This window comes from Bombina bombina, chromosome 7 (assembly GCF_027579735.1).
Source record: "Bombina bombina isolate aBomBom1 chromosome 7, aBomBom1.pri, whole genome shotgun sequence".
NCBI lineage: Eukaryota > Metazoa > Chordata > Amphibia > Anura > Bombinatoridae > Bombina > Bombina bombina.
This window is the reverse complement of record NC_069505.1, coordinates 504,201,952-504,226,129: the sequence shown is the minus strand read 5'-3', so window position 1 is coordinate 504,226,129 and position 24,178 is coordinate 504,201,952. Positions and strand designations below refer to the sequence as shown.

The 24,178-nt window shown below is 40.6% G+C and overlaps 1 protein-coding gene across 1 annotated transcript in view; it reads right to left on the bottom strand.

Annotated features, from left to right (window-relative positions):
- Positions 1-24,178, bottom strand: part of LOC128666897 (cytochrome P450 2G1-like) — a 92,052-nt gene that overhangs the window by 3,555 nt on the left and 64,319 nt on the right. Inside the window, exons 6-7 of the mRNA XM_053721708.1 lie at positions 9,855-9,993; positions 602-789 (exon numbers count right to left, since the gene is read on the bottom strand). Coding sequence (XP_053577683.1) covers positions 602-789; positions 9,855-9,993 — 327 coding nt within the window. The remainder of the gene's footprint in view (positions 1-601; positions 790-9,854; positions 9,994-24,178) is intronic.

Genomic DNA, 24,178 nt, shown 5'->3' with positions numbered 1-24,178 from the left:
CACCCAGCCACTCCCCCATCACACCACTCCCCGCCCGTTCACCCCCTCTGTCACACCGCTCCCACCCACCCTCTCTGCTGTCTGATCCTCATAACCGGCCAAGTATGTTTGTCCTTGCGCAAGTCTCTACTGCGCATGACAGCTTCGGACAAACATACCTGGCCTTTTATTATATAGGATAAGTTAAAAACAGTGCACGTATAAGTATACACACATGCACACACACCTTTGAGCCCTTCCCAGTACAGCACACACCCTGCGCTATCTATTCTGAGTATAGGACAAACAAAATGTTGCCTGTGTTAAGATTATTTGCTAAACCTTTTTTACCATCCACTTATAATGCCAGATTGTGAACCATTCTTTCCTCAAAGTCACTCTAAGAATAAACCACCCTGAACTATTGGTTGTACTCTACTTGTAATCATTATGCCTTAGTTTGTGTACTGAACCATTTTATTAGATCTATGGTTTTTGCGTTTAAAATATATTTTTAACAAAATGAGTGGGTCAACGTATCGGTTGCTGCATATGAATCGCCTATTTCAGTATTAGTGGAAAGTTAGAAGAAGCGGAATTTGTGTTAATAAAATATCTAGACCTTAGGAATGTAGTATCCACGGTAATCCAAGTCTCTTGTGGTAGAACGAATCACTCCCATTGGAAAGACATCACAATATCTCTGCAGCTCATGGATAAACGCATTTAAGTAGGACATGCTATTTCTGTCCTCCACCACGGGCTCACGGTTGTGTCCAATCACCTGTTGGATCTCCTCTTGTAACTTGGCTGTAATTTCACCCAGTCAAAATAGAGGGAAGAGGTATCTTAGTAGTGAAGAATTATAAAGAACTATTAGAAAATTAATTGTAGGTACAGATCCCCAAATCTATAATTCCAAAATCTTAACTTATTTTATATATATATATATATATATATATATATATATATATATATATATATATTATCCAGGAAGAGATGTGAGAAAGACAGTTAGTGACACGGGTTAGCAAGGAAGGAGATAGGTCTGGTGCAGAGAAGTAGATTTGGGTGTCGTCGGCATACAGATGATATTGGAAACCGTGGGACTTTATTAGGGAACCTAGTGATGACGTTTAGATTGAGAAGAAAAGGGGGCCGAGGACAGAGCCTTGCGGTACTCTGACAGAAAGTGGTGACGGGGCAGAGGAGGCCCCAGAGAAGGTTACACTAAAGGTATGGTTTGACAGGTAGGAAGAGAGCCAAGAGAGGGCTGTGTCACAGATGCCGAAGGATTGGAGGGTTTGGAGCTAAAGAGGGTGGTCAACAGTGTCAAAGGCTGTGGACAGATCAAGGAGGATAAGCAGAGAAAAGTGGCCTTTTGATTTTGCTGTAAGTAGGTCGTTGGTAACCTTAACAATTGCTGTCACTGTGGAGTGATGGGGACAAAATCCAGATTGCAGTGGGTCAAGGAGGGAGTTTAACGTAAGGAAATGGGATAGGCGTGCATAAACTAGTTATTCGAGAAGCTTTTAGGAAAGAGGGAGGAGGGAAATAGGGCGGTAGTTGGATGGAGAGGTAGGATCAAGGGAAGGTTTTTTGAGGACTAGTGCATGTTTCAGAAATGATGGAAATATACCGGTGCTGAGGGAGAGGTTGAAAATATGTGTAAGTATAGGGGTAAGGGTAGCAGAGAGGGAGGGGAGTAGCTGTGAGGGGATAGGGTCAAGGGGACAGGTAGTGAGGTGAGAGCGCAGTATAAGTGCCGAAACTTCTTCCTCAGTAACAGGGGACAATGAACTAAGTTTAAGGTTATGTGGGTTGTGGTTGATTGAGAGCATTTGAGGGGGTGATAGAATGGAATTATGTTGAGAGCTGATTTCATTTCTGATGGAGTCAATTTTTTAAATGAAGTGGCTGGCAAAGTCTTGAGCTGACAGAGAAGTTGTATTAGGAGGTGGGGGAGGGCGGAGAAGAGTATTGAAAGTGGAGAACAAACGTTTTGGGTTTGAAGAAAGATTAGAGATAAGAGTAGAGAAGTAGTGTTGCTTATGGAGATTAAGGGCAGAGTAGTAGGAGTTCAAGATGAATTTGTAATGAAGAAAATCAGCTGAACTCCGAGATTTTCTCCATATATATATATACACACAGACACACAGACACACATATATATATATATATATATATATATATATATATATATATATATATATATATATGTTTAAGTGTATATGTGTGTATATACTGTATATATATATATATATATATATATATATACTGTATATACTGTATATATATATATATATATATATATATATATGTGTGTGTGTGTGTCTATGTGTATATATATATATAGTACAATTTATTTACAATGAAGTAGAGTAGTTTTATGGTGTATGACAGCAGTAAGGGTATTTCAGTAATTCCTAAATGTATTAGCCACTGCAAACTCTATTAAGAGTTGCTTCTCAGCTACTAATTTCTATAACTTAGAAATGTGTATGCAAACAAAAAACTAACGGCTAGATTACGAGTTTTGCGGTAAGAGCTTCTCAGTACTAACTTGCAAGTTATTGTCACCGCTCACCTCCCTATAGCGCTGCTATTACAGGTTTTCATAAACCCGGCGTTAGCAGGCAATATGTGAGCGTAAAGCAAAATTGAGCTCCCTACCGCACTCCAATACCAGCGCTACTTTGAGCCGGTTTTACGTCCTTGTGCACGATTTCCCCATAGACATCAATGGGGAGAGCCGGCTGAAAAAAAGCCTAACACCTGCAATAAAAGAGCGTAAAGCTCCGTAATGCAGCCCCATTGATTCCTATGGGGAAAGAAAAGTTATGTTTAAACCTAACACCCTAACATAAACCCCGAGTCTAAACACCTCTAATCTGCCACCTCTGACATCGCCGACACTTACATTACACTTATTAACCCCTAATCCTCCGCCCGACATCGCCGCCACCTACCTACATTTATTAACCTCTAATCTGCTGCCCCTAACATCTCAACTATCTACATTACACTTATTAACCCCTAATCTGCCCCCACCAATGTTGACGCCACCTACCTACACTTATTAACCCCTAATCTGCCACCCCAATGTCGCCGCCACTATACTAAAGTAATTAACCGCTAAACATAACCCTAACCCTAACACCCACTAACTTTAATGCAATTAAAACAAATCTAAATAAAACCTACTTTTAATAACTAAATAATTCCTATTTAAAACTAAATACTTACCTATAAAATAAACCCTAAGCTAGCTACAATATAACTAATAGTTATATTGTATCTATCTTAGGTTTTATTTTTATTTTACAGCTAAGTTTGTATTTATTTTAACTAGGTAGAATAGTTAGTAAATAGTTATTAACTATTTACTAGCTACCTAGCTAAAATAAATACAAATTTACCTGTAAAATAAAACCTAACCTGTCTTATACTAACACCTAACCTTACACTTAAACTACAATTAAATAAATACATTAATTAAATACAATTAACTAAATTACAAAAAACAAACAAACACTAAATTACACAAAATAAAAAACAAATTATCAAATATTTAAACTAATTACACCTAATCTAATAGCCCTATCAAAATAAAAAAGCCCCCACAAAATAAAAAAAAACCTAGCCTAAAATAAACTGCCAATAGCCCTTAAAAGGGCCTTTTGCGGGGCATTGCCCCAAAGAAATCAGCTCTTTTACCTGTACAAAAAAATACAAACAACCCACCAACAGTAAAACCCACCACCCACACAACCAACCCCCCCAAATAAAAATATCTATCTAAAAAAACCTAAAAAAAAATATCTATCTAAAAAACCTAAGTTCCCCATTGCCCTTAAAAGGGCATTTGGATGGGCATTGCCCTTAAAATGGCATTTAGCTATTTTTCCGCCCAAACCCTAATCTAGAAATAAAACCCACCCAATAATCCCTTAATAAAACCCCCGAAGATCCACTTACAGTTTTTGAAGACCTGACATCCATCCTCAAGGAAGCGGCAGAAGTCCTCAACGAAGCTGGGAGAAGTCTTTATCCAAGCCGGCAGAAGTCTTAATCCAGACGGCATCTTCTATCTTCATCCATCCGACGCGGAGCGGCTCCATCTTCAAGACATCCGGCGCGGAGCATCCTCTTCTTACGACGGCGACTGAAGAATGAAGGTTCCTTTAAGGGACGTCATCCAAGATGGCGTCCCTTGAATTCCGATTGGCTGATAGAATTCTATCAGCCAATCAAAATTAAAGATGAAAAAATCCTATTGGCTGATGCAATCAGCCAATAGGATTGAGCTCACATTCTATTAGCTGTTCCAATCAGCCAATAGAATGTGAGCTCAATCCTATTGGCGGATTGCATCAGCCAATAGGATTTCTTCACCTTTAATTCCGATTGGCTGATAGAATTCTCGGAATTCAAGGGACGCCATCTTGGGTGACGTCCCTTAAAGGAACCTTCATTCTTCAGTCGCCGTGGAAAGAAGAGGATGCTCCGCTCCGGATTTCTTGAAGATGGAGCCGCTCCGCACCGGATGGATGAAGATAGAAGATGCCGTCTGGATGAAGAATTCTGCTGGCTTGGATGAAGACTTCGGCCCGCTTGGATGAAGACTTCTCCCGGCTTCTTTGAGGGCTTCTTGCCGCTTGGATGAAGACTTCTGCCGCTTCGTTGAGGATGGATGTCGGGTCTTCAAAAACTGTAAGTGAATCTTTGGGGGTTAGTGTTAGGTTTTTTTAAGGGTTTATTGGGTGGGTTTTATTTTTAGATTAGGGTTTGGGCAGAAAAAGAGCTAAATGCTTTTTTAAGGGCAATGCCCATCCAAATGCCCTTTTCAGGGCAATGGGGAGCTTAGGTTTTTATTTGGGGGGGTTGGTTGTGTGGGTGGTGGGTTTTACTGTTGGGGGGGTGTTTGTATTTTTTTTTACAGGTAAAAGAGCTGATTTCTTTGGGGTAATGCCCTGCAAAAGGCCCTTTTAAGGGCTATTGGCAGTTTAGTTTTGGCTAGGGTTTTTTTTATTTTTTTTTGGGGGGGGGGCTTTTTTATTTTAATAGGGCTATTAGTTTACATGTAATTAGTTTAAATATTTGATAATTTGTTTTTTATTTTGTGTAATTTAGTTAATTGTATTTAATTAATGCAACTGATTTAATTGTAGTGTAAGGTTAGGTTTTAGTGTAACTCAGGTTAGGTTTTATTTTACAGGTAAATTTGTATTTTTTTTAACTAGGTAGCTAATAAATAGTTAATAACTATTTACTAACTAGTCTACCTAGTTAAAATAAATACAAAATTAAGATAGCTACAATGTAACTATTAGTTATATTGAAGCTAGCTTATGGTTTATTTTATATGTAAGTATTTAGTTTTAAATAGGAATTAGTTAGGTAATAATAGTAATTTTTATTTAGATTTATTTTAATTATATTAAAGTTAGGGGTGTTAGGGTTAGATTTAGGGTTAGGTTTAGGGATTAATAACTTTAGTATAGTGGCAACAATTTTGTGGGCAGCAGATTAGGGGTTAATAACAGTAATGTAGGTTGCAGCGATGTTAGGGACAGCAGATTAGGGGTTAATAATATTTACCTAGTGTTTGCGATGCAGGAGTGTGGCGGTTTAGGGGTTAATATGTTTATTATAGTGGTGGCGATGTGTGGAGTGGCAGATTAGGGGTTTATAAATGTATTAGTGTTTGCGATGCGGGAGGGCCTCGGTTTAGGGGTTAATAGGTAGTTTATGGGTGTTAGTGTACTTTGTAGCACTTTAGTTATGAGTTTTATGTTACAGCTTTATAGCGCAAAAACTACTGACTTTCAGTTTACATTATGGATCTTGTAGTTATAGGCTGTACCGCTCACTTTTTGACCTCCCAGGCAAACTCTTAATACCGGCGCTATGGAAGTCCCATTGAAAAAGGACTTTTGGAAAGCTGCGGTAGCTACATTGCGTTACGGCCAAAAAAGTGTGCGGTACAGCTGTACCTGCAAAACTCGTGAAAAAGAGCCTTAACGCTGCTTTTTCACTCATACCGCAAAACTCGTAATCTAGCACTAAATGTTTTACCAACATACTTTATATTCCTCACGAAGTAAATAAATAACCTTCCTAATAAGCCCTATTTAGATCACTCAACCAGAACCTGAGTCCATCCAAACAAGACCCATAAATCTTTAATCATTGCCAGCGATTGATAATTTTGTAGAGAACCATTCAGTCCCCATCACATAAAAACAAACAAAACTAAAAATGGGAGTTATTTATGTGCAAAGAAAAGCAGGACAGGCTATCAATTCATTTTTACAATCCATTTATGACAGGGCATGGAATGATGTATATCAAAGAATCGGTCCAAGAAACTTTCAAGGTTAAAGGGACACTGAACCCAAATTTTTTCTTTCGTGATTCGGATAGAGCATGAAATTTTAAGCAACTTTCTAATTTACTCCTATTATCAAACCACCAATAATAAAGTGCTGTCCAGAGTCTGAACCAAGAAAAAAACTTAGATTCCTTCTTTTTCAAATAAAGATAGCAAGAGAACAAAGAAAAAATAATAATAGGAGTCAGTTAGAAAGTTGCTTAAAATTGCATGCTCTATCTGAATCACAAAAGAAAAAAAATTCGGTTCAGTGTCCCTTTAAGCCCTTAACGACCGAGGACGTGCAGGGTACGTCCTCAAAAAAAAAAGGCAGTTAACACCTGAGGACGTACCCTGCACGTCCTCGGTGTGGAAAGCAGCTGGAAGCGATCCCGCTCGCTTCCAGCTGCTTTCCGGTTATTGCAGTGATGCCTCGATATGGAGGCATCCTGCAATAACCTTTTTAAGCCATCCGGTGCAGAGAGAGCCACTCTGTGGCCCTCTCTGCACCGGAGATCGGTGGCTCACTGCGTTGGTGGGTGGGAGCCGGACCGGGAGGCGGGTGGCGGCCATCGATGGCCCTGCTGATGTGGAGGGGGGGCGGGATCGTGGGCTGGGATGGCCGGGGCGCGCACGGGTGCACGCGCGTGCAGGGGTGCGCGCGCGTGCACAGGAGGGCGGGGGCGGGCGCGTGCACGGGGAGGGAGCGGGTGGGAACCGCTACGCTACAGAAAATCCAATAATAAAAAATGTTAACAAATGTTAAAAAATGGCTAAAAAGTTTTAAAAAAAAAACGATAAGCAAGGTGGTGGGGGTTTGTCTGTGTGGGGGGGGGGGGGAAGCTACACTACAGAAAAAAACCAAACAAACAAAAAAAAAGCACTTTTTTTTTGCAAACTGGGTACTGGCAGACAGCTGCCAGTACCCAAGATGGCCCCCAATGAGGCAGAGGGGAGGGTTAGAGAGTGGTTTTGGGGGGGATCAGGGAGGTTGGGGGCTAAGGGGGGATCCTACACAGTAGCATATGTAAATATGCTAAAAAAAAAATTTTTTTTTTTAAAAAACCCTTTTATTTTAGTATTGGCAGACTTTCTGCCAGTACTTAAGATGGCGGGGACAATTGTGGGGTGGGGGAGGGAAGGGAGCTGTTTGGGAGGGATCAGGGGGTGGGATGTGTCAGGTGGGAGGCTGATCTCTACACTAAAGCTAAAATTAACCCTGCAAGCTCCCTACAAACTCCCTAATTAACCCCTTCACTGCTAGCCATAATATACGTGTGAGGCGCAGCAGGATTTAGCGGCCTTCTAATTACCAGAAAGCAACGCCAAAGTCATATATGTCTGCTATTTCTGAACAAAGGGGATCCCAGACAAGTATTTACAACCATTTGTGCCATAATTGCACAAGCTGTTTGTAAATTATTTCAGTGAGAAACCTAAAATTGTGAAAAATTTAACTTTTTTTTTTTCAATTTGATCGCATTTGGCAGTGAAATGGTGGCATGAAATATACCAAAATGTGCCTAGATCAATACTTGGGGTTGTCTACTACACTACACTAAAGCTAAAATTAACCCTACAAGCTCCCTAAAAGCTACCTAATTAACCCCTTAACTGCTGGGCATAATACACTTGTGGTGCGCAGTGGCATTTAGCGGCCTTCTAAGTACCAAAAAGCAACGCCAAAGCCATATATGTCTGCTATTTCTGAACAAAGAGGATCCCAGAGAAGAATTTACAACCATTTATGCCATAATTGCACAAGTTGTTTGTAAATAATTTCAGTGAGAAACCGAAAGTTTGTGAAAAAATTTGCGAAAAAGTGAACGATTTTTTGTATTTGATCGCATTTGGCGGTGAAATGGTGGTATGAAATATACCAAAATTGGCCTAGATCAATACTTTGGGATGTCTACTAAAAAAAATATATACATGTCAAGGGATATTCAGGGATTCCTGAAAGATATCAGTGTTCTAATGTAACTAGCGCTAATTTTGGAAAAAAGTGGTTTGGAAATAGCAAAGTGCTACTTGTATTTATGGCCCTATAACTTGCAAAAAAAGCAAAGAACAAGTAAACATTGGGTATTTCTAAACTCAGGACAAAATTTAGAAACTATTTAGCATGGGTGTTTTTTGGTGGTTGTAGATATGTAACAGATTTTGGGGGTCAAAGTTAGAAAAAGTGTGTTTTTTTCCATTTTTCCTCATATTTTATAATTTTTTTTTATAGTAAATTATAAGATATGATGAAAATAATGGTATCTTTAGAAAGTCCATTTAGTGGCGAGAAAAACGGTATATAATATGTGTGGGTACAGTAAATGAGTAAGAGGAAAATTACAGCTAAACACAAACACTGCAGAAATGTAAAAATAGCCTTGGTCCCAAACGGACAGAAAATGGAAAAGTGCTGTGGTCATTAAGGGGTTAAGTAGTTACCATGTTTCTAAGGGTAGTGACATTAGATGCAGTGAGTGTATGCTGAGCTGCTCCTTCTCAGTGTGATCGGCATCGGCTAATACCTCCAGCAGCTGTAAGATCCGGATAATTAACTCAGTGCGCCCTGGCCATGGCAGAGGCGGCTCCCACCCCTTGTCACTGGCTCCTATATGTCACTACTGAGCTGGGACAGCAGCCACCAGGGGGGGCTTGAGAGCCATAGAGGACCCTGGGACTTGAAGTTTTATTGCCAAATTATGGAAGACACTGTAGGGCATGTTAGTTTGATAGATTCTTGTTAAAAACTATTCTATTAGACTGTGAGCCTATTTGGAAAAAAAAAATGATTAAAGCGATTGCCTGAATGAGCCTGACCGTCTTTTTGCACTGTTCAAGCATGTCAGCCGCTGCGCTCCCTCAGTCACAACACTGTGCTCTGCTGCTCATCTCCACACTCTGCAGCTGCCGGCCCTGCCCACCCTGATGGCCTGGCCCACCGGATTTTTCCCGGTTTCCCGGCAGCCCAATCCGACCCTGCCTGTATTGTTGTTTTTTTTAATATCAAGTAGTTTTACTGTAAAAATCTTTAGTTAGTAAGAGCAACAACGTACTACTGGGAGCTAGCTGTACACATTGGTAAACCAGTGACAGGAGGTATACATGTCCAGCCACCCAATCAGCAGCTAGCTTCCAGCTCCTAAACCTATGTAGGTATGCTTTTCAACAAAGGATACCAAGAGAACAAAGCAAATTAGTAAAAATAAATTTGAATGTGGTTTAAAATGATATGCTCTATCTAAATTGTGAAGGAAATTTTTTGGGTTTCATATCCTTTTAAAGAAGAGTTGTATGAGACAGAGCATAAGAGGTATAGAGAACAGGTACTAAATGGAAAAATTGAGGAATAATTGTAGGGAACATGAGAAAATAATTCAAGGGATCTGTTGTAAAGAAGAAAAAAAATTGGGAATTTGGAACTTTTTGTTCACCCGATAATTTTGAAAATCTATTAAACACAAGTTTAAAAAGAAATAAAAGAAAAAGGTCACCAGTTACTTACCTTGAATTTCGGGATACTTTATAAAAATCAAAAGTCCATAATTTACTGTACTGCCAGTAGACTCGGCTCCGCCTAGAAATGTGTCAGTCACTGTTGCAACAAGATTTGTCACAGTAAATGGCGTTTTGGGATCTTTTTCCTTCAGGAAGAATGAGACAATGAATACAATAAATACACTTCCATTCAATTCCACATTACCGGCGTTAAAATGAAAAACCTGATAGCATGGTGAGAATTCATCAACAATCTTTTGAGCATGATATTGTAGGTGTCTTTACTTCCTATCCAGAACATTGTAGAACCAGATAAACAGCAAACAAGCTACGATTTGCCTTTCTAAAATGCCTTGAGGGATCTTGTAGTACTGATGAGACCTCTTAGATAATTTTGTCACAGCGGAAAGCTTTAGATCATCAGACTGAAAGTGTTAAAGGGACAGTCTACTCCAGAATTTTTATTGTTTAAAAAGATAGATAATCCCTTGATCCCCCATTCCCCAGTTTGGCATAACCAACGCTGTTATATTAATTTACATTTTACCTCTGTGATTACCTTATATCTAAGTCTCTGCAGACTGCCCCCATATTTTAGTTCTTTTAACAGACATGACTTTTAGCCAATCAGTGCTGACTCCTAGGTAACTCCAGGTGCATGAGCACAATGTTATCTATATGGCACATATGAACTAGCGCTATATATCTGTGAAAAACTGTTAAAATGTCCTGAGATAAGAGACGGCCTCCAAGGGTTTAGAAATTAGCATATAAGCCTACTTAAATTTAGCTATCAACTAAGAATACCAAGAGAACAAAGCAAATTTGAGGATAAAACATTATTGGAAAGTTGTTTAAAATGTCATGCCCTATCTGAATCATGAAAGATTAATTTTGACTACCCTGTCCCTTTTAAGTATTTTATATAGCTTTTTTCCCATCTTAATCCTGTTAAAATCCCAATAAATACCAGTTATCATATGATTTTTTTTAAGTCTATTTATAGTTGGATTGAGGAACAGTAAAGTCAAAATGTAACTTTCATAATTTAGGTAGAACATGCCCTTTTTTTTTTTTTTTTAAACTTTTATTTATATCCAGCAATGTATACAGAGAAAAGGCAAAATGAAAAACCATGTCTTGCGCCACGCAGGGCTTATACAGAAAGATAAAAATAACATAAAGTCAGACATAAAAAAAGTAATTTACAAAGTTATCCGTATTTCAGATAAATGAGTTATATACTCTGCTGGTTTTTTTTCCCTTTTTTTTTAAAGCTTTAAACAAAAACTCTCAGTCGTCATGACCTCCATGACGTCATCTATATTTACATAACAAACAAAAAAGAGAAAGAAAAAAAAAAAAAAAAATAGTTAGAAAACATAGCAAGAGAAAAGAAAGAAGAAGAAAAGAAAAAAAAACCAGAGAAAGGGAGAAAATGTCAATTAGTCTCTACCCCCCCCTCCAGTTACCAAATGCCAAGAAGGACTATTTCTGAGTTTTTAAATGGGAAAATCAAGTAATCAATTTCCCTTTCATGAAATGTTTTTATAAAGGCTGCCCATTTATTAAAAAAATGTTTTATATCTGATTCCTTGTCAATATTTGTGTCTTTCTGTTCTAGTACGCATTGTTTTTTTAAGTAGTTCTTAACTTCGGTAATAGTCGGCAATGTTCTCATTTTCCATTTTTTACAGATTAAATATCTAGATGCTAAGATAGAGAGATTTACTAACTTTTCGTTCCTCTGATAACTATTTTCTGTATTCAAACATAATATGATTCGGTATAGTGATAAAGTGATTGTCTCGATTTTCAAGGCAGTTCTAAGCCAGTTTTCTAACTTGTTCCAGAACCTTCTAATTTTAGGACATTTCCAAAACATATGTACCAGATCTGCCGCAGGATAAGAGCATTTTGGACATTTATTAAATTGTTGATTGTGCACTCTGAGGCCTTTCTCCGGGGTGAAATAGGCCCCGTGAAGGAGCTTAAGATGTGCCTCTCGCCAGGTGGCTGACAGGGTGGTGGAAGATACTTTGTTAATTGATAACTGAAGAGTTTTTGGTTCTATGTTACTCTGGAATATTAGGGAAGACCATACCACTGCCATCTTGTCCAGAGTAGGGGCACCCTGATTGGCACTGAGTATACGATAGCACGGGGTAATAGATGTGTATCCATTTTTAACTAAGGTTAACCAGCTTTCCAGTTTACCTAGCGCCCAAGACCAGCCCGCTTCTTTAGTTAGTTCGGCGATATAATGTCTTATTTGCAGATATGCAAAGAAATCTTTATTAAGAAGATTAAATTCATTCTTCAGTTCTTCAAAGGTTTTAGTATATTTTCTATCGCTGTCAATTAATTGGGATATCCTGACAAGGCCGTTATTGTGCCATCGATTAAAGACTGCTGAATTTATACCTGCTTGGAACTGTGGGTTCCCTGTCAAAGGAAAATAATTTGAAACCGTAGTATTTATTGCCAAGGCTTTGGTTGTTTTCCACCAGGCCTTGATTGGGTTATATATGGTTTTAAGTTTCTTGATCTCTGCTGGGAGCTTCTTTGGTTGGCAGTGAATCATAGTTGATGGAAGGTATGGTTCGCAGACATTCCTTTCTAACTCATTGTTAAGGATATAATTCTTAGTAAAGATCCAATCCGTAATTATTCGTGTTAAGAAGCTAAGGTTGTAGAATCTGATATTGGGTATTGCTAAGCCTCCAAAATCCCTTGGTGCAGTAAGTTTGGCAAGAGATATCTTAGATCTTCTCCCTTGCCATAAAAATTGTCTAAGCATGGTATTGAAGAAGCGAATGTCTTTCTCTGATAAGATTAGCGGGACGTTCTGCAGAATATAGAGAATTTTAGGAAGAAGAATCATTTTGAATAACTCTGATCGGCCAGATATGGATAGAGGCAGGTGCTGCCAATTTTTTAATTTCTCCTTAAAGCTAGTTAATATGGGCGCAATATTGAGTTTATATAGGTCTTTTAAATCAATTGGTATGTGGATCCCGAGATATTTAAAGGATTCATGGACCACCCTAAATGGAGTGTTTAAAATGGAACTATTATTTCTCCTCAGCCAGAGAATCTCAGACTTTGTTTTATTTACTTTGTATCCTGAAAATAGACCAAAGTGATCGGTTAATTGGAGAAATTTTGGTATGTTAAGCTTTGTATTGGAGAGATAGATTAAAAGATCATCTGCATATAGTCCTATTTTTATTTCATAATTCCGAATTTTTATACCTTCTAAAGATGCTCTTATCATAATGGCCAGGGGTTCAATGGCTATATCGAAAAGAAGCGGAGAAAGAGGGCACCCCTGGCGCGTCCCCCTGCCCATTGTAATCGGAGGAGAATTAATATTATTTATTATTAATCTCGTATGGGATTGTTTATGTAGATTTTCAAGGAAATTGGAGAAATTTCCTGTAATCCCAAATTTTGTTAGAGATGTTATTATATGGTTAAAAACAACCGAGTCAAACGCCTTTTCTGCGTCGATTGACAAGATAGCTAAATCAGGGATGCCCTCTCTCTCCACCTCAGAAGAGGGAGGGTTCTGGGTATAGTCTAGAGTGACAAGAAGTTCTCTAATTTTTGCAGCAGAGTTTCGGTTATTAAGAAAGCCAGCTTGATCCGCGTGAATTATTTTTGTTAAGATATTCTGTAGTCTGTTCGCTAAGATAGATGTCATGATTTTGTAATCAGAATTTAGGAGGGCAATGGGTCTATATGACTCTTTTTGAGATGGATCCTTCCCTCCTTTTAAAATCAGGGTCGTAAATGAGGAAGAGAAGGAAGGTGAGGCCGATTTGCCGTTAATGTACATCTCGTTAAAGAGATTGCTCAGGTAAGGTGCTATTTGGGCTGATAGAATTTTGAAAAATTCATTTGGGAGACCATCCGGACCTGCTGCCTTATTAAGGGAAAGATTGGAGATTACTTTCTCTATCTCTTCTATTAGAATGGGGGAGTTAAGGCTGGATGTCTCTTCGTCCGAGGCTGATGGATAAGTGATTTTACTCCAAAATTCTGATGCTTTCACAGCATCATAGCCTCTGCATGTATATATGTCACAAAAGTATTCTATAAATATACCCGCTATATCTTCTGGGTTCGTTACCTGTTTTCCATTATGAGTTAGTTTTTCTATCAGTGGTTTTTTTCCTTCATTTTTAACTAATTTGGCTATCATTTTTCCGGATTTATTGCCAAATCTATAAAGTTTGGCTTGAAACCTAAGTTCTCTATGGGTTTCTTGGGTCATTGCAAAAGTGTCTCTAATGTTTTTGGCACGAATATATTTCGCCCAGTTTAAAGGAGTTTTTTCAAGTAAAAAACAGTTATATGAATTGATCAGGGAATTATTCATCTCCCTCTCTCTTAACTTTACCTTTTTGGATAGGATGGCGGAATAAGCGATAATTTCACCTCTAAGAACTGCTTTCGCAGTCTCCCAGAATATATCGGGGCGCTGTATATATTCTTTGTTAAAATTGGCATATTCGGCAAATTTATCCCTCATCCATTTTTTAAATTTTAGGTCTGTAGTTAGATGATAAGGAAAGAAAAATCGTGAGGTATTGGTATTAGATTGATCAAGATAAAGTTCAAGAGTAATGGGTCTGTGGTCAGATAGAAGGATTGGCATTAGTCCTGCTTTTACTTTTGTTATTGCTATACGTTCATCAATTAGGAATAAATCAATCCTAGAGAGGGTTTTATGAGCTTTTGAGAGGCAGGTGTAGTCTTGGGCGTCAGGGTTCTGGACTCTCCAGATGTCACGTAATGCTAAGTTGTGCTTAATTTTATTGAGTATTTTGGAGTCTAGATTATCTTTTTTCTGTTTTAACTGTTTGACATTGTTTCTAAGTCTGTCTAGGGGACAATGTGGTGCCATATTGAAATCACCTCCTAAGATCAAGTGTCCTTCAGTGGTTAATAAGAGTTTTGACTGGATTAGGTTCCAGAACTCTGGGTCAGAGGTATTAGGTCCATATATGTTACATATTGTATAAGTTATCTGTGCGATCCTCAGCTTTACCAGAATGTATCTCCCCCCGGGATCAGCCTCAGAGTGCAATATCTCTACTTTAGCTTTTTTTCCAATCAGTATAGCTACACCTTTCTTTTTTCCAACACTCGGTGCTGCAAGGACCTCTTTGACCCATTGCGCCTTTAGTTTTAGAGATTCTTCTGAATTTAGGTGGGTTTCTTGTAAGAGACCGATGTCGGTTTGGGCCTTTCGCAGGTGGGTAAGTATCGCTTTTCGTTTAATGGGAGTCGAAATGCCTCCCACATTCCAGGATACTATTTTTAATTTATTAATCCCTCGTGTCATCTAGATTGTGGAGAGGGGGGGGGAGAGGGCAAAAAGAGAAGAAAAAAAAAAAAGAAAAAAAAAAAAAAGAAAGGAGCACATACATACAGTAAACAAAGACCACCCTATCCCAAGGGGGTTCCCTAATCACAAGGCCTAATTTCTCAATGTATAGCGAAGACATTTTTTAGTGAGGTTGTGGGTTCATAGCTTTGAAAAAATTTTCAGCCAGCTGGGCATCTTCAAATATATGTGTTGTATTATTAACTACAAGTCTGAGTTTGGAGGGATAAATTATAGTGGCATGGTGACCATCCTGTATGAATTTGGTGCAAATTGGGGCCAACTCTCTTCTCTTGGAAGCTGTGTATGCAGAGAAATCTTGGAAAATTAAAATCTTAGCATTTTCTATGTAGATGGGCTGGTTTTTCCGAAAGTATTGTAATATCGTGTTTTTGTCCTGAAAGTTAAGTAGTCTTGCAATAACCGGTCTAGGACGATTGCCGTTTTTGTTACCTGAACGAGGGGTGCCTAACCTATGGGCTCTCTCCACCAGAATTGAATGATAGGTTGGAGGAATTTTAAGGGCCTTTGTGAGTGTGTCTGAAATAAAGGAACATAGGTCATCGAATTGTTTGTCTTCTGGAAGACCAATTATCCGAATGTTATTTCTTCTGGAGCGGTTTTCCAGATCCTCCAGCCTATCATAAATTTTTTGAGTATTATTGCTCAAGCTTTCTAGTTTAGAGCTGTGCCCTAATGTTAGATCTTCTAGATCTGATACTCGCTGCTCCATTTCTTGCAGCCTGCTGGAGAATTGTCTAATCTCTTGGGTGAGTGAGGAAATGTCCTGCCTAATCTCTGCCCTAAGAACATCAAATTTAGGTGTAAGTGCTTCTGTAATGCTTGCATCCAGACTCTGTGGAGTAGGGAGTTCCGGCATCGCTATTGTATGGGCTAAAGTTGATTGTGCTTCAGTGATAGAATCCTGAGTGTTTTTAGGTTTCCTGTCCCTTTGTCTAGCTGCCATGTTTGGAGACGGTGTCTTAGATGCAATAGATACAAATTTATCCATAAGCCATGTGTCTAATTGTGATAGTGACGGGGGAGGGTGTTAGTGAAGGGCACTTCCAAAAGGAGTGGAGGGGAAAAACCAAAGGGGATTGAGTGGAGGTGTGTTCCTATATGAGATTTGATCCGGAGAAGTGACAGATTGTGAGGGCGGGTGAGGTGAGGAGTAATGGGAGAAAGTTGTGTTTCAAGAAGCAGTATTTGTGATCAAGGATGGTAGGTGAATAAGTGAGGTATCGTGTGTTTAAGCTAGTTTAAGGTGGCTAATGTGGGGTTCTGTGGAGGATCAGTTTAGTCTAATTATCAAAGTAAGTGATAGGGTGTTAGTGCGGGTGACACTGGGGTGTTTGTGATTTTGGCAGAGTAGCAATTATGTGTGATTAATGAAAGTTACAAATAATAGGATTCTACAAAGTGCTCTGTCCCTAATGTTATAGAAAAAACAGACAATTACATAATTCTTTGATATGAGAGTAAGGGGATTTTAAACAAATGCTCACTTCCTCTCTTCTTCAGAAGATGAGAGGTTTCTTATCTGCTAAGGAGTGGCAGTGTAGGTTAGTAACTCCCTATATAATTTAATTCTAGAGGTCAGCCCTAAATTATTTTAACAAATACTCTGGTTATAGTTTTCTTATAGAAATAGTCAAGTTTTCTGTGTGTTTGAATTTTATAATTTTGGCTACAGAAAGATACAGGTGAAAAGACCAGGGATTTTCAATTAAGCTAGCCCACAAGTAATATGAAAAACATTATAACAAATGTTTGTTAAACAGTAGCATTTCTATGATAAATTTTGAAGTTTTGAGATTTACAAACAGTGGTCTAATGGATAACAGTACTGTATAGGTAACCAAGGTAAATGATAGTTATTCGCTCTCTTAGAGATGTCAGAGACTATAAGCAGGTTTGGAGAGAAAAGCGTTTAGAGAGTTGTATTCATAATGTGTGATATAAACAGAATAAAAGATGGAGACAGTGTGGTATCGTCTTGGAGTAATGTACTGATCCTATCTAAAGAGTATTATTATACTTGTGTAATTCTACGTGTACCAATATCATTAATTGGTAGTAGTACAGGGCTAATAATATATTGGCCAAGCAGCTTTTTATAGACCTGTATAGTGCTAGGGTAATAGTTACTTGTTTGTAGGCATAGGTGTGGCCCCTTTATTAGTAATAATAGGCCAGTGTTACTGAATAGGACTCAGGCTCAGCATACATTTAAGATCCTATATAGTGACAATCTAGTAATGTAGTCATGTTGTTCATAGGAATTTATAAAAGGATCTAGAGCTATAGTCTTATGTTATAATAGAGAAACATCAAAATTATAAGTGCAGTATCAATATAGTTATGTTAAAGCATTTCTCAAGGTGATTTCTTTTTTTTTCTTTTGTGTTTAAGGAGCACAGAGAGAGACAGGAGTCATACATATTATGTCCATATATCTAAATTCTGTATATTTTTTAACAGATATAATAAAGTCCCAGGTTGAATACTTGGTAATTTGCGGTTCAGTGTTATTTTCCCTTTGTTTTCTTTCCTTCTTTTCTGTTTCCCTTCCCTTACTTTTGCCCAAAGTCTTGTCATAGAAGGTGTTAACAGCCGGCCTTGGGGTAATGACCTAAGTAAAAAGGTTTTTTTTCTCTCCCTTTCCCTTTTCTTCCCTTTTCCCTTTCTTTAAAGGGTGCAGAGCCAATACAGTTCAAGCAAGTGCATTAATGGCAGTTTACTTGTAATATACAATTAGCATGCAGAGAGGTTGTATTCGGGAGACAAACAGAAGCAAGAGGATACATGAATGAGTCAGTTAGATACTTTACCGGCCCCTGGCCATAGATACGGGATGTCCGTGGAGATTTCCTTAAGAGACCGGTCTCCCCCTACACGCAGCACCGGTGGGAGGGGGAGCACTCAGTCGGCTGAGGTAGGTAAGGAAGTTCCGGAGACCACTGCACGCCAGAACCAGTCCAGGGAGACTGCAGGAGGAGTCGCCGCGACTCAAGACAGGACCAGCAGCGCAGTAGATGGACGTGACCCGGGCCCCTCACGCAGCACCGGTGGGAGGGGACGTCCGGGCCAATGGGGAGCGGCGCCCTGGGGATTCCTGCGCCTCCTCACTATCCCGTCGTCAGGGACGCCGCGTCTCGATGCATCTGGTGTGCTGCACTCACCCACGGTCCTCCAGGCGGCCAGGGACTCCCACCTCAGAGCCAGGTAAAAGTGCAGGGGCAAAAGGAAGAGCTGCACCAGAGACCAATGCCCGAATAAGCTGTTAGGTTCAGCTCCACTGCCACAGATTGTTAAGAGGGATGAGAGTAGGTTAAAGTCCCGGGTGGCTGAGGTCCCCGGTGCTAGGCATATCTTGTTTTATGTCTAGGCAGATGAAGGCATTCTGCACTTAGAGCTGGTAGGGCTTTTTACGTGCACCACTGTCAGAGAAAAGGTGATTGGGGCGATAGCGGCGTTAAGTCTGGACAGCAGGCAGAGAGTCGTCCTCTTTATTTTTTGTCCTCCTTCCCAGCTTTCTGCTAAGGTATAGCAATTTTAATTAAATCTCTGCTGAAAAATGGTAGGAGAGATTAGGTCCTTGTATGGCTGCTACGTGCAGCAAAGTGCAATGAAGTGGCACCAGAGGGGATTCCGGTAGCGGTAGTTCTGGCTAATACAAGCCGCCCAGGGTCCCAGGGCTTGGGCGCAGAGTTCCCGCCAGTGAGCTTGCAGGAGAGGTGAGCCAGAGCAGGTGTCTCACATGACCATTCACCTGGGCTCCTCCTCCAGAAATCCTCTAGGGCATGTCAGAACATGCCCTTTTAAGAAACTTTTCTAATTTATTTCCATTATCATTCTGTGATTGGCTGATGGCTGTCACATGATACAGAGTGTAGGAAATTGAAAACAAAATGTCAGAAAAATACTGTGCATAGTATTTTTATTATGTGTTTGGTGGTCTTTTAAGGACCTTTATAGCTTGAATTTGGGGTCAATTTGCTTTGCTCTGGTTGCACTGTTATGGAAAAAAAAATACACAGTGCAGCCAGAGCACAGCGCTGTTGAAGGTAACAGCCTGATGCAGACAAGTGCTGAACAGTGAAAGAGCGAACAGTTCCTGCATGTGTCCTTTTTTTTCTGCAGACATGCTCAGATAACAGCATGTTCTGTTCATGTTCTATGTATGTATGTAAAAACATATTTATGCAATATTCATATTTAATAAAGTGTTATACTGTGTATTAACTGTAAATATTTAACATCCCAATGTTCTGCACATAGCAAGAGTATTTCTAAATAGATATTCCTATATAGATCTGTATATATCTATACCTATATATAATCATGTGTATATATATATATATATATATATATATATGTATTTATGAATAAATAGAACAAATTATTCTATGTGAAGAACATTGGAATGGGAAATATTCATATTTTCATGTCAGATTAGCACACTTGAGAATATTCGATTGTGCTTGGGCACGAGTAGGGTGTTTGTTTTTCCCCCCAACTTTTTTTTGCTTCACTGACTTCTATGGGGAATGTCAGGGTTTTTTCCCTGTTTTGTTTGCCATGTGCTGCTGGCAGCCATTTTACTCACCTCTCTTGCTGACTATGGTGCATTGTGGGGATGCTGCTCATTTCCTGCACTTCCTTTTATGGCCAGACTGGAGTGCATCATCTGTGTGAGACAGGATGCAGTCTCAGAATTGTGATGTAATCACTTATTATTTAAAGGGCCTCTGTTCAGTATGCTTTGCCTTTGCGTTGTCTCAGACCTGTTTGTGAGAGTTCCTGTGTATTACCTGGCTGTCTGACGTCCTTCCTGGTTCCTGATCCCTGGCTTTTTCCTGACTCTGCTGTTTTCCTTGTTCCTGATTCCAGCTCGTCTGACTATTCGCTTTGGCTGCTGACTCGGCTCGTCTGACTACCAGCTCTGGTTTTGACTCCTGGCTTGTTATTTGTCTTGTGGACTTAATATTATTTTTTGCTATTAATAAAGGTGTGATTATTTTTGCACTTCTCGTCTCAGTCTGATTCCTGGCACCCTGACATTACGCAAAGGTCATGAATCCTGATGGTACTAATAATCCACCTTTACCTACCATCATTTCCAGGATGGATGAACAGGATCACCACTTGGATCAATTTGCACTAGGCCTGCAAACCCTTCTGACTCGCACTGCACATTTGGACCAAAGTGTCCCACAAGTTATGGCTGCTCCTGTTTCCGCTGCTGCACCTAGTCCTACCAGAAGCATGTCCGGTTCTGCACCTCTACCTCAGTGATATGGAGGCAATCCTATTCAGTGCAGATGGTTTTTGAACCAGGTGGGCATTTACTTTGAGATGTTACCTCAGGCGTTTCCCTCTGACAGAGCTAAGGTGGGATTTCTCATCTCGTTACTCTCTGACACAGCTCTTGCCTGGGCTTATCCCTTGTGGGAGACTAATAAACCTGTGATTTCAAATTACCCTGAATTTGTGGCCTCCTTTCGAAGGGTATTTGATGTTCCGGCTCGCTCCTCCTCTGCTGCTAAACGACTCATGTCCATTCAGCAAGGTACAAGATCTGTTGCTCAGTATGCTATTGAGTTCCATACGCTTGCAGGAGAGGTTGGTTGGAACAATGAAGCGCTTGTTGCCGCCTTCTTTCATGGGCTTTCTGATGCGATTAAAGACAAAGTTGCTGCCAGAGATTTACCAGAGGATTTCGAGGCATTGGTGTCTTTTTTGTTCCTAATTGACATCAGACTCAGAGAGAGGCCCTCTTTCAAGGATCGCTTGTGGAAGCCTCCTGTTCCATTGTCTCCTACGTGTTCGTTCCCACACATGCCTCCCTCTCCTCCCATGCCTCCTGGTCTCGAGTCACCAGGTACTGCTGAGCTGATGCAGTTGGGATTCATGCGTCTCTCTGCGGCGGAGAGGGCCTTTAGGAGGAGGGAGGGGCTCTGCCTCTATTTTGGGTTACAGGGCCACCTTTTGAAGTCTTGTCAGGGCCAGACCTTGGGTGGTTTATCCTCATCCCCGGAACCGCTTAAGGAGAAACCTTTGGTCAAGGTTGTCCTTTCCTGGGTGGACTACTCCATAGTCACCCAGGCTCTTGTTGACTCCGGTGCTGCGAGCTATTTCATCGACAGTGCTTTTGTATCAAAGCACTCCATTCCTGTTTTGCCTTAGTCCGTTCCGCTTGCTATTGAGGCCATTGATGGCAGGCCCCTTCAGCTCGCACTCGTTACTCACGAAACTGCTCCGTTGTCCATGGCTGTTGGGGCTCTCCATTTTGAAACCCTCCAGTTCCAGGTGATAAACTCTCCGCATTTTCCAGTTGCTCTGGGTTATCCCTGGCTCCAAAAGCACAATTCCAGTCTCGACTGGCGCAGGTCCAAAATTTTGTTGTGGTCCCCGCAATGTATTTCCACTTGTCTTCGCACTTCTTTGGTATCTCAATTGCCAGAGGAGTACAGAGAGTTCCTAGACATTTTTGACAAGGTGCGTGCCGGTACGTTGCCTCCTTACCGGTCTTACATTTGTGCAACCCGGAGCCATTCCTCCTCGGGGCCGGGTTTACCCTCTGTCTGTTGCAGAGAATTGTGCTATGGAGGAGTATGTTGCCGATGCTCTGTCGCGGGGGATCATCCACAAATCCTGCTCTCCTGCAGGGGCTGGCTTCTTCTTTGTGAAGAAAAAGGGTGGCGAGTTAAGACCATGCATCTTAATCGTCTTACCATTAAGAATGCTTAGCCTATTCCGCTCATTACGGAACTCTTTGACCGCCTCAAGGGAGCTACGGTCTTTAGTAAACTTGATTTGAGAGGTGCGTACAATCTCATTATGATCAAGGAGGGCGACGAATGGAAAACAGCGTTTAACACCAGGAGCGGGCATTATGAGTTTCTTGTAATGCCCTTTGGCCTATGTAATGCTCCTGCTGTTTTCCAGGAATTTATTAATGATGATATGTTGCAACAGTGTGTTGTGGTGTACTTAGACGACATCCTCATACACTCACCCACACTTGAGGCTCATCATTCTGATGTTACATGGGTTCTTCAGAGACTACGTGAGAACGGCCTATTTTGTAAACTAGAGAAATGTGAGTTCCATCAGACTCAAGTAACCTTCCTAGGTTATATTATCTCCGTTGCAGGGTTCTCCATGGATCCTGACAAGTTGTCTGCAGTTCTGCAGTGGCCTCACCCAGTTGGTCTTCGGTCTATTCAACGTTTTTTGGGGTTCACCAATTACTATAGAAAGTTTATTAAAAACTTTTCTTCCTTGGTCAAACCTTTCACAGACATGACCCGTAAAGAGAATGATCCACTCCTCCTACTGCCATTAAGGCCTTTGATAGTCTTAAGACTGCCTTTGCTGCTGCTCCAGTTCTGGCTCATCCTAACCCTGTCCTGCCTTTCGTTCTTGAGGTCGATGCATCTGAGACTGGAGTAGGTGCCCTCTTGTCTCAATGTCCTACGCCTGACGGTTCCTTTCATCCGTGTGGTTTCTTCTGTAAGAAATTGTCTCCAGCGGAGTGCAATTGTGAAATTGGCGACAGGGAATTACTGGCCATAATTTTGGCACTCAAGGAATGGAGGCATCTTCTTGAGGGTACTAGCGTGCCAGTGCTCATTCTTACTGACCACAAGAATTTAACTTATCTTTCTGAAGCAAAATGTTTGTCGCCCCCGACAGGCCAGATGGGTGCTATTTTTTTCTTGGTTTAATTATGTGGTCTCCTACCTGCCTGGTACTAAGAATGTTAGGGCTGATGTCCTCTCTCTACAATTTTTGCCTCTGTCCAAGAAGGAGTCTGTACCTACTCCTGTTATACCTCCTGACCATATTTTAGCTACCATACGTACTAATTTGACTTCTCCCTTGGGGGAGGAGATCCTGGCTGCACAAACCAATGTACCTCCTGAGAAACCTAGTGGTAAGTGTTTTGTTCCTGAGAATCTTCGAACTAAACTTTTGCACACTTACCACTATCCTAAAGCCGCAGGTCACCCAGGCAAGAACCAAATGATTTGGTCTGTCACTCGACAATTCTGGTGGCCAGGTCTTCGTTCTGATGTTTCCATGGACTTCATTGTCAAGCTCCCTGTTTCCAATGGCAATACTGTTATCCTTATGGTGGTTGACCGTTTTTCTAAAATGTCACATTGCATTCCCTTGAAGAAGTTGCCTACCGCTCAGGAGCTTGCTTCAATTTTTGCCCAGGAGGTCTTCCGTTTACATGGGTTACCCAAGGAGATAGTGTCGGACCGGGGTAGCCAGTTTGTCTCCAGATTTTGGCGTTCCTTTTGGGCTCAAATGGGGATACAGCTTTTCTTCTCCTCGGCATATCACCCTCAATCAAATGGGGCTGCGGAATGGTCTAAATAAGCTCTGGAACAGTTCCTCCATTGCTATGTCTCAGATCACCACAATAATTGGTCTGAACTGTTACCTTGGGCAGAGTTTGCTCGTAATAGTGCTATTAATGCTTCCTCCAAATTATCCCCGTTCATGGCGAATTATGGGTTTCAACCATCCTTGTTGCCTGATTCATTCATGTCTCAGGGTATTTCGGCTTTGGAGGAGCATCTCCGGCAACTCCGTTCCACGTGGGTGCAGATTCAGGATTGCCTTCATCGTTCTTTGCAGCGCCAAAAGTTCCAGGCTGATCGTAGGTGTCTGCCTGCGCCTTCCTTCCAGGTTGGTGAGAGAGTTTGGCTGTCCTCCCACAACTTGAACCTTTGTGTGTCTTCCAATAAACTGGCTCCCCATTATGTTGGTCCTTTTCGAATACTCCGACGGGTCAATCCTGTGGCTTACGCTCTTGACCTTCCTCCTGCAATGCACATCTCCAATGTTTTTCATGTCTCCCTCTTGAAACCATTGGTTTTTAATCAGTTTACCACTGTGTTGCCTTGTCCCCATCC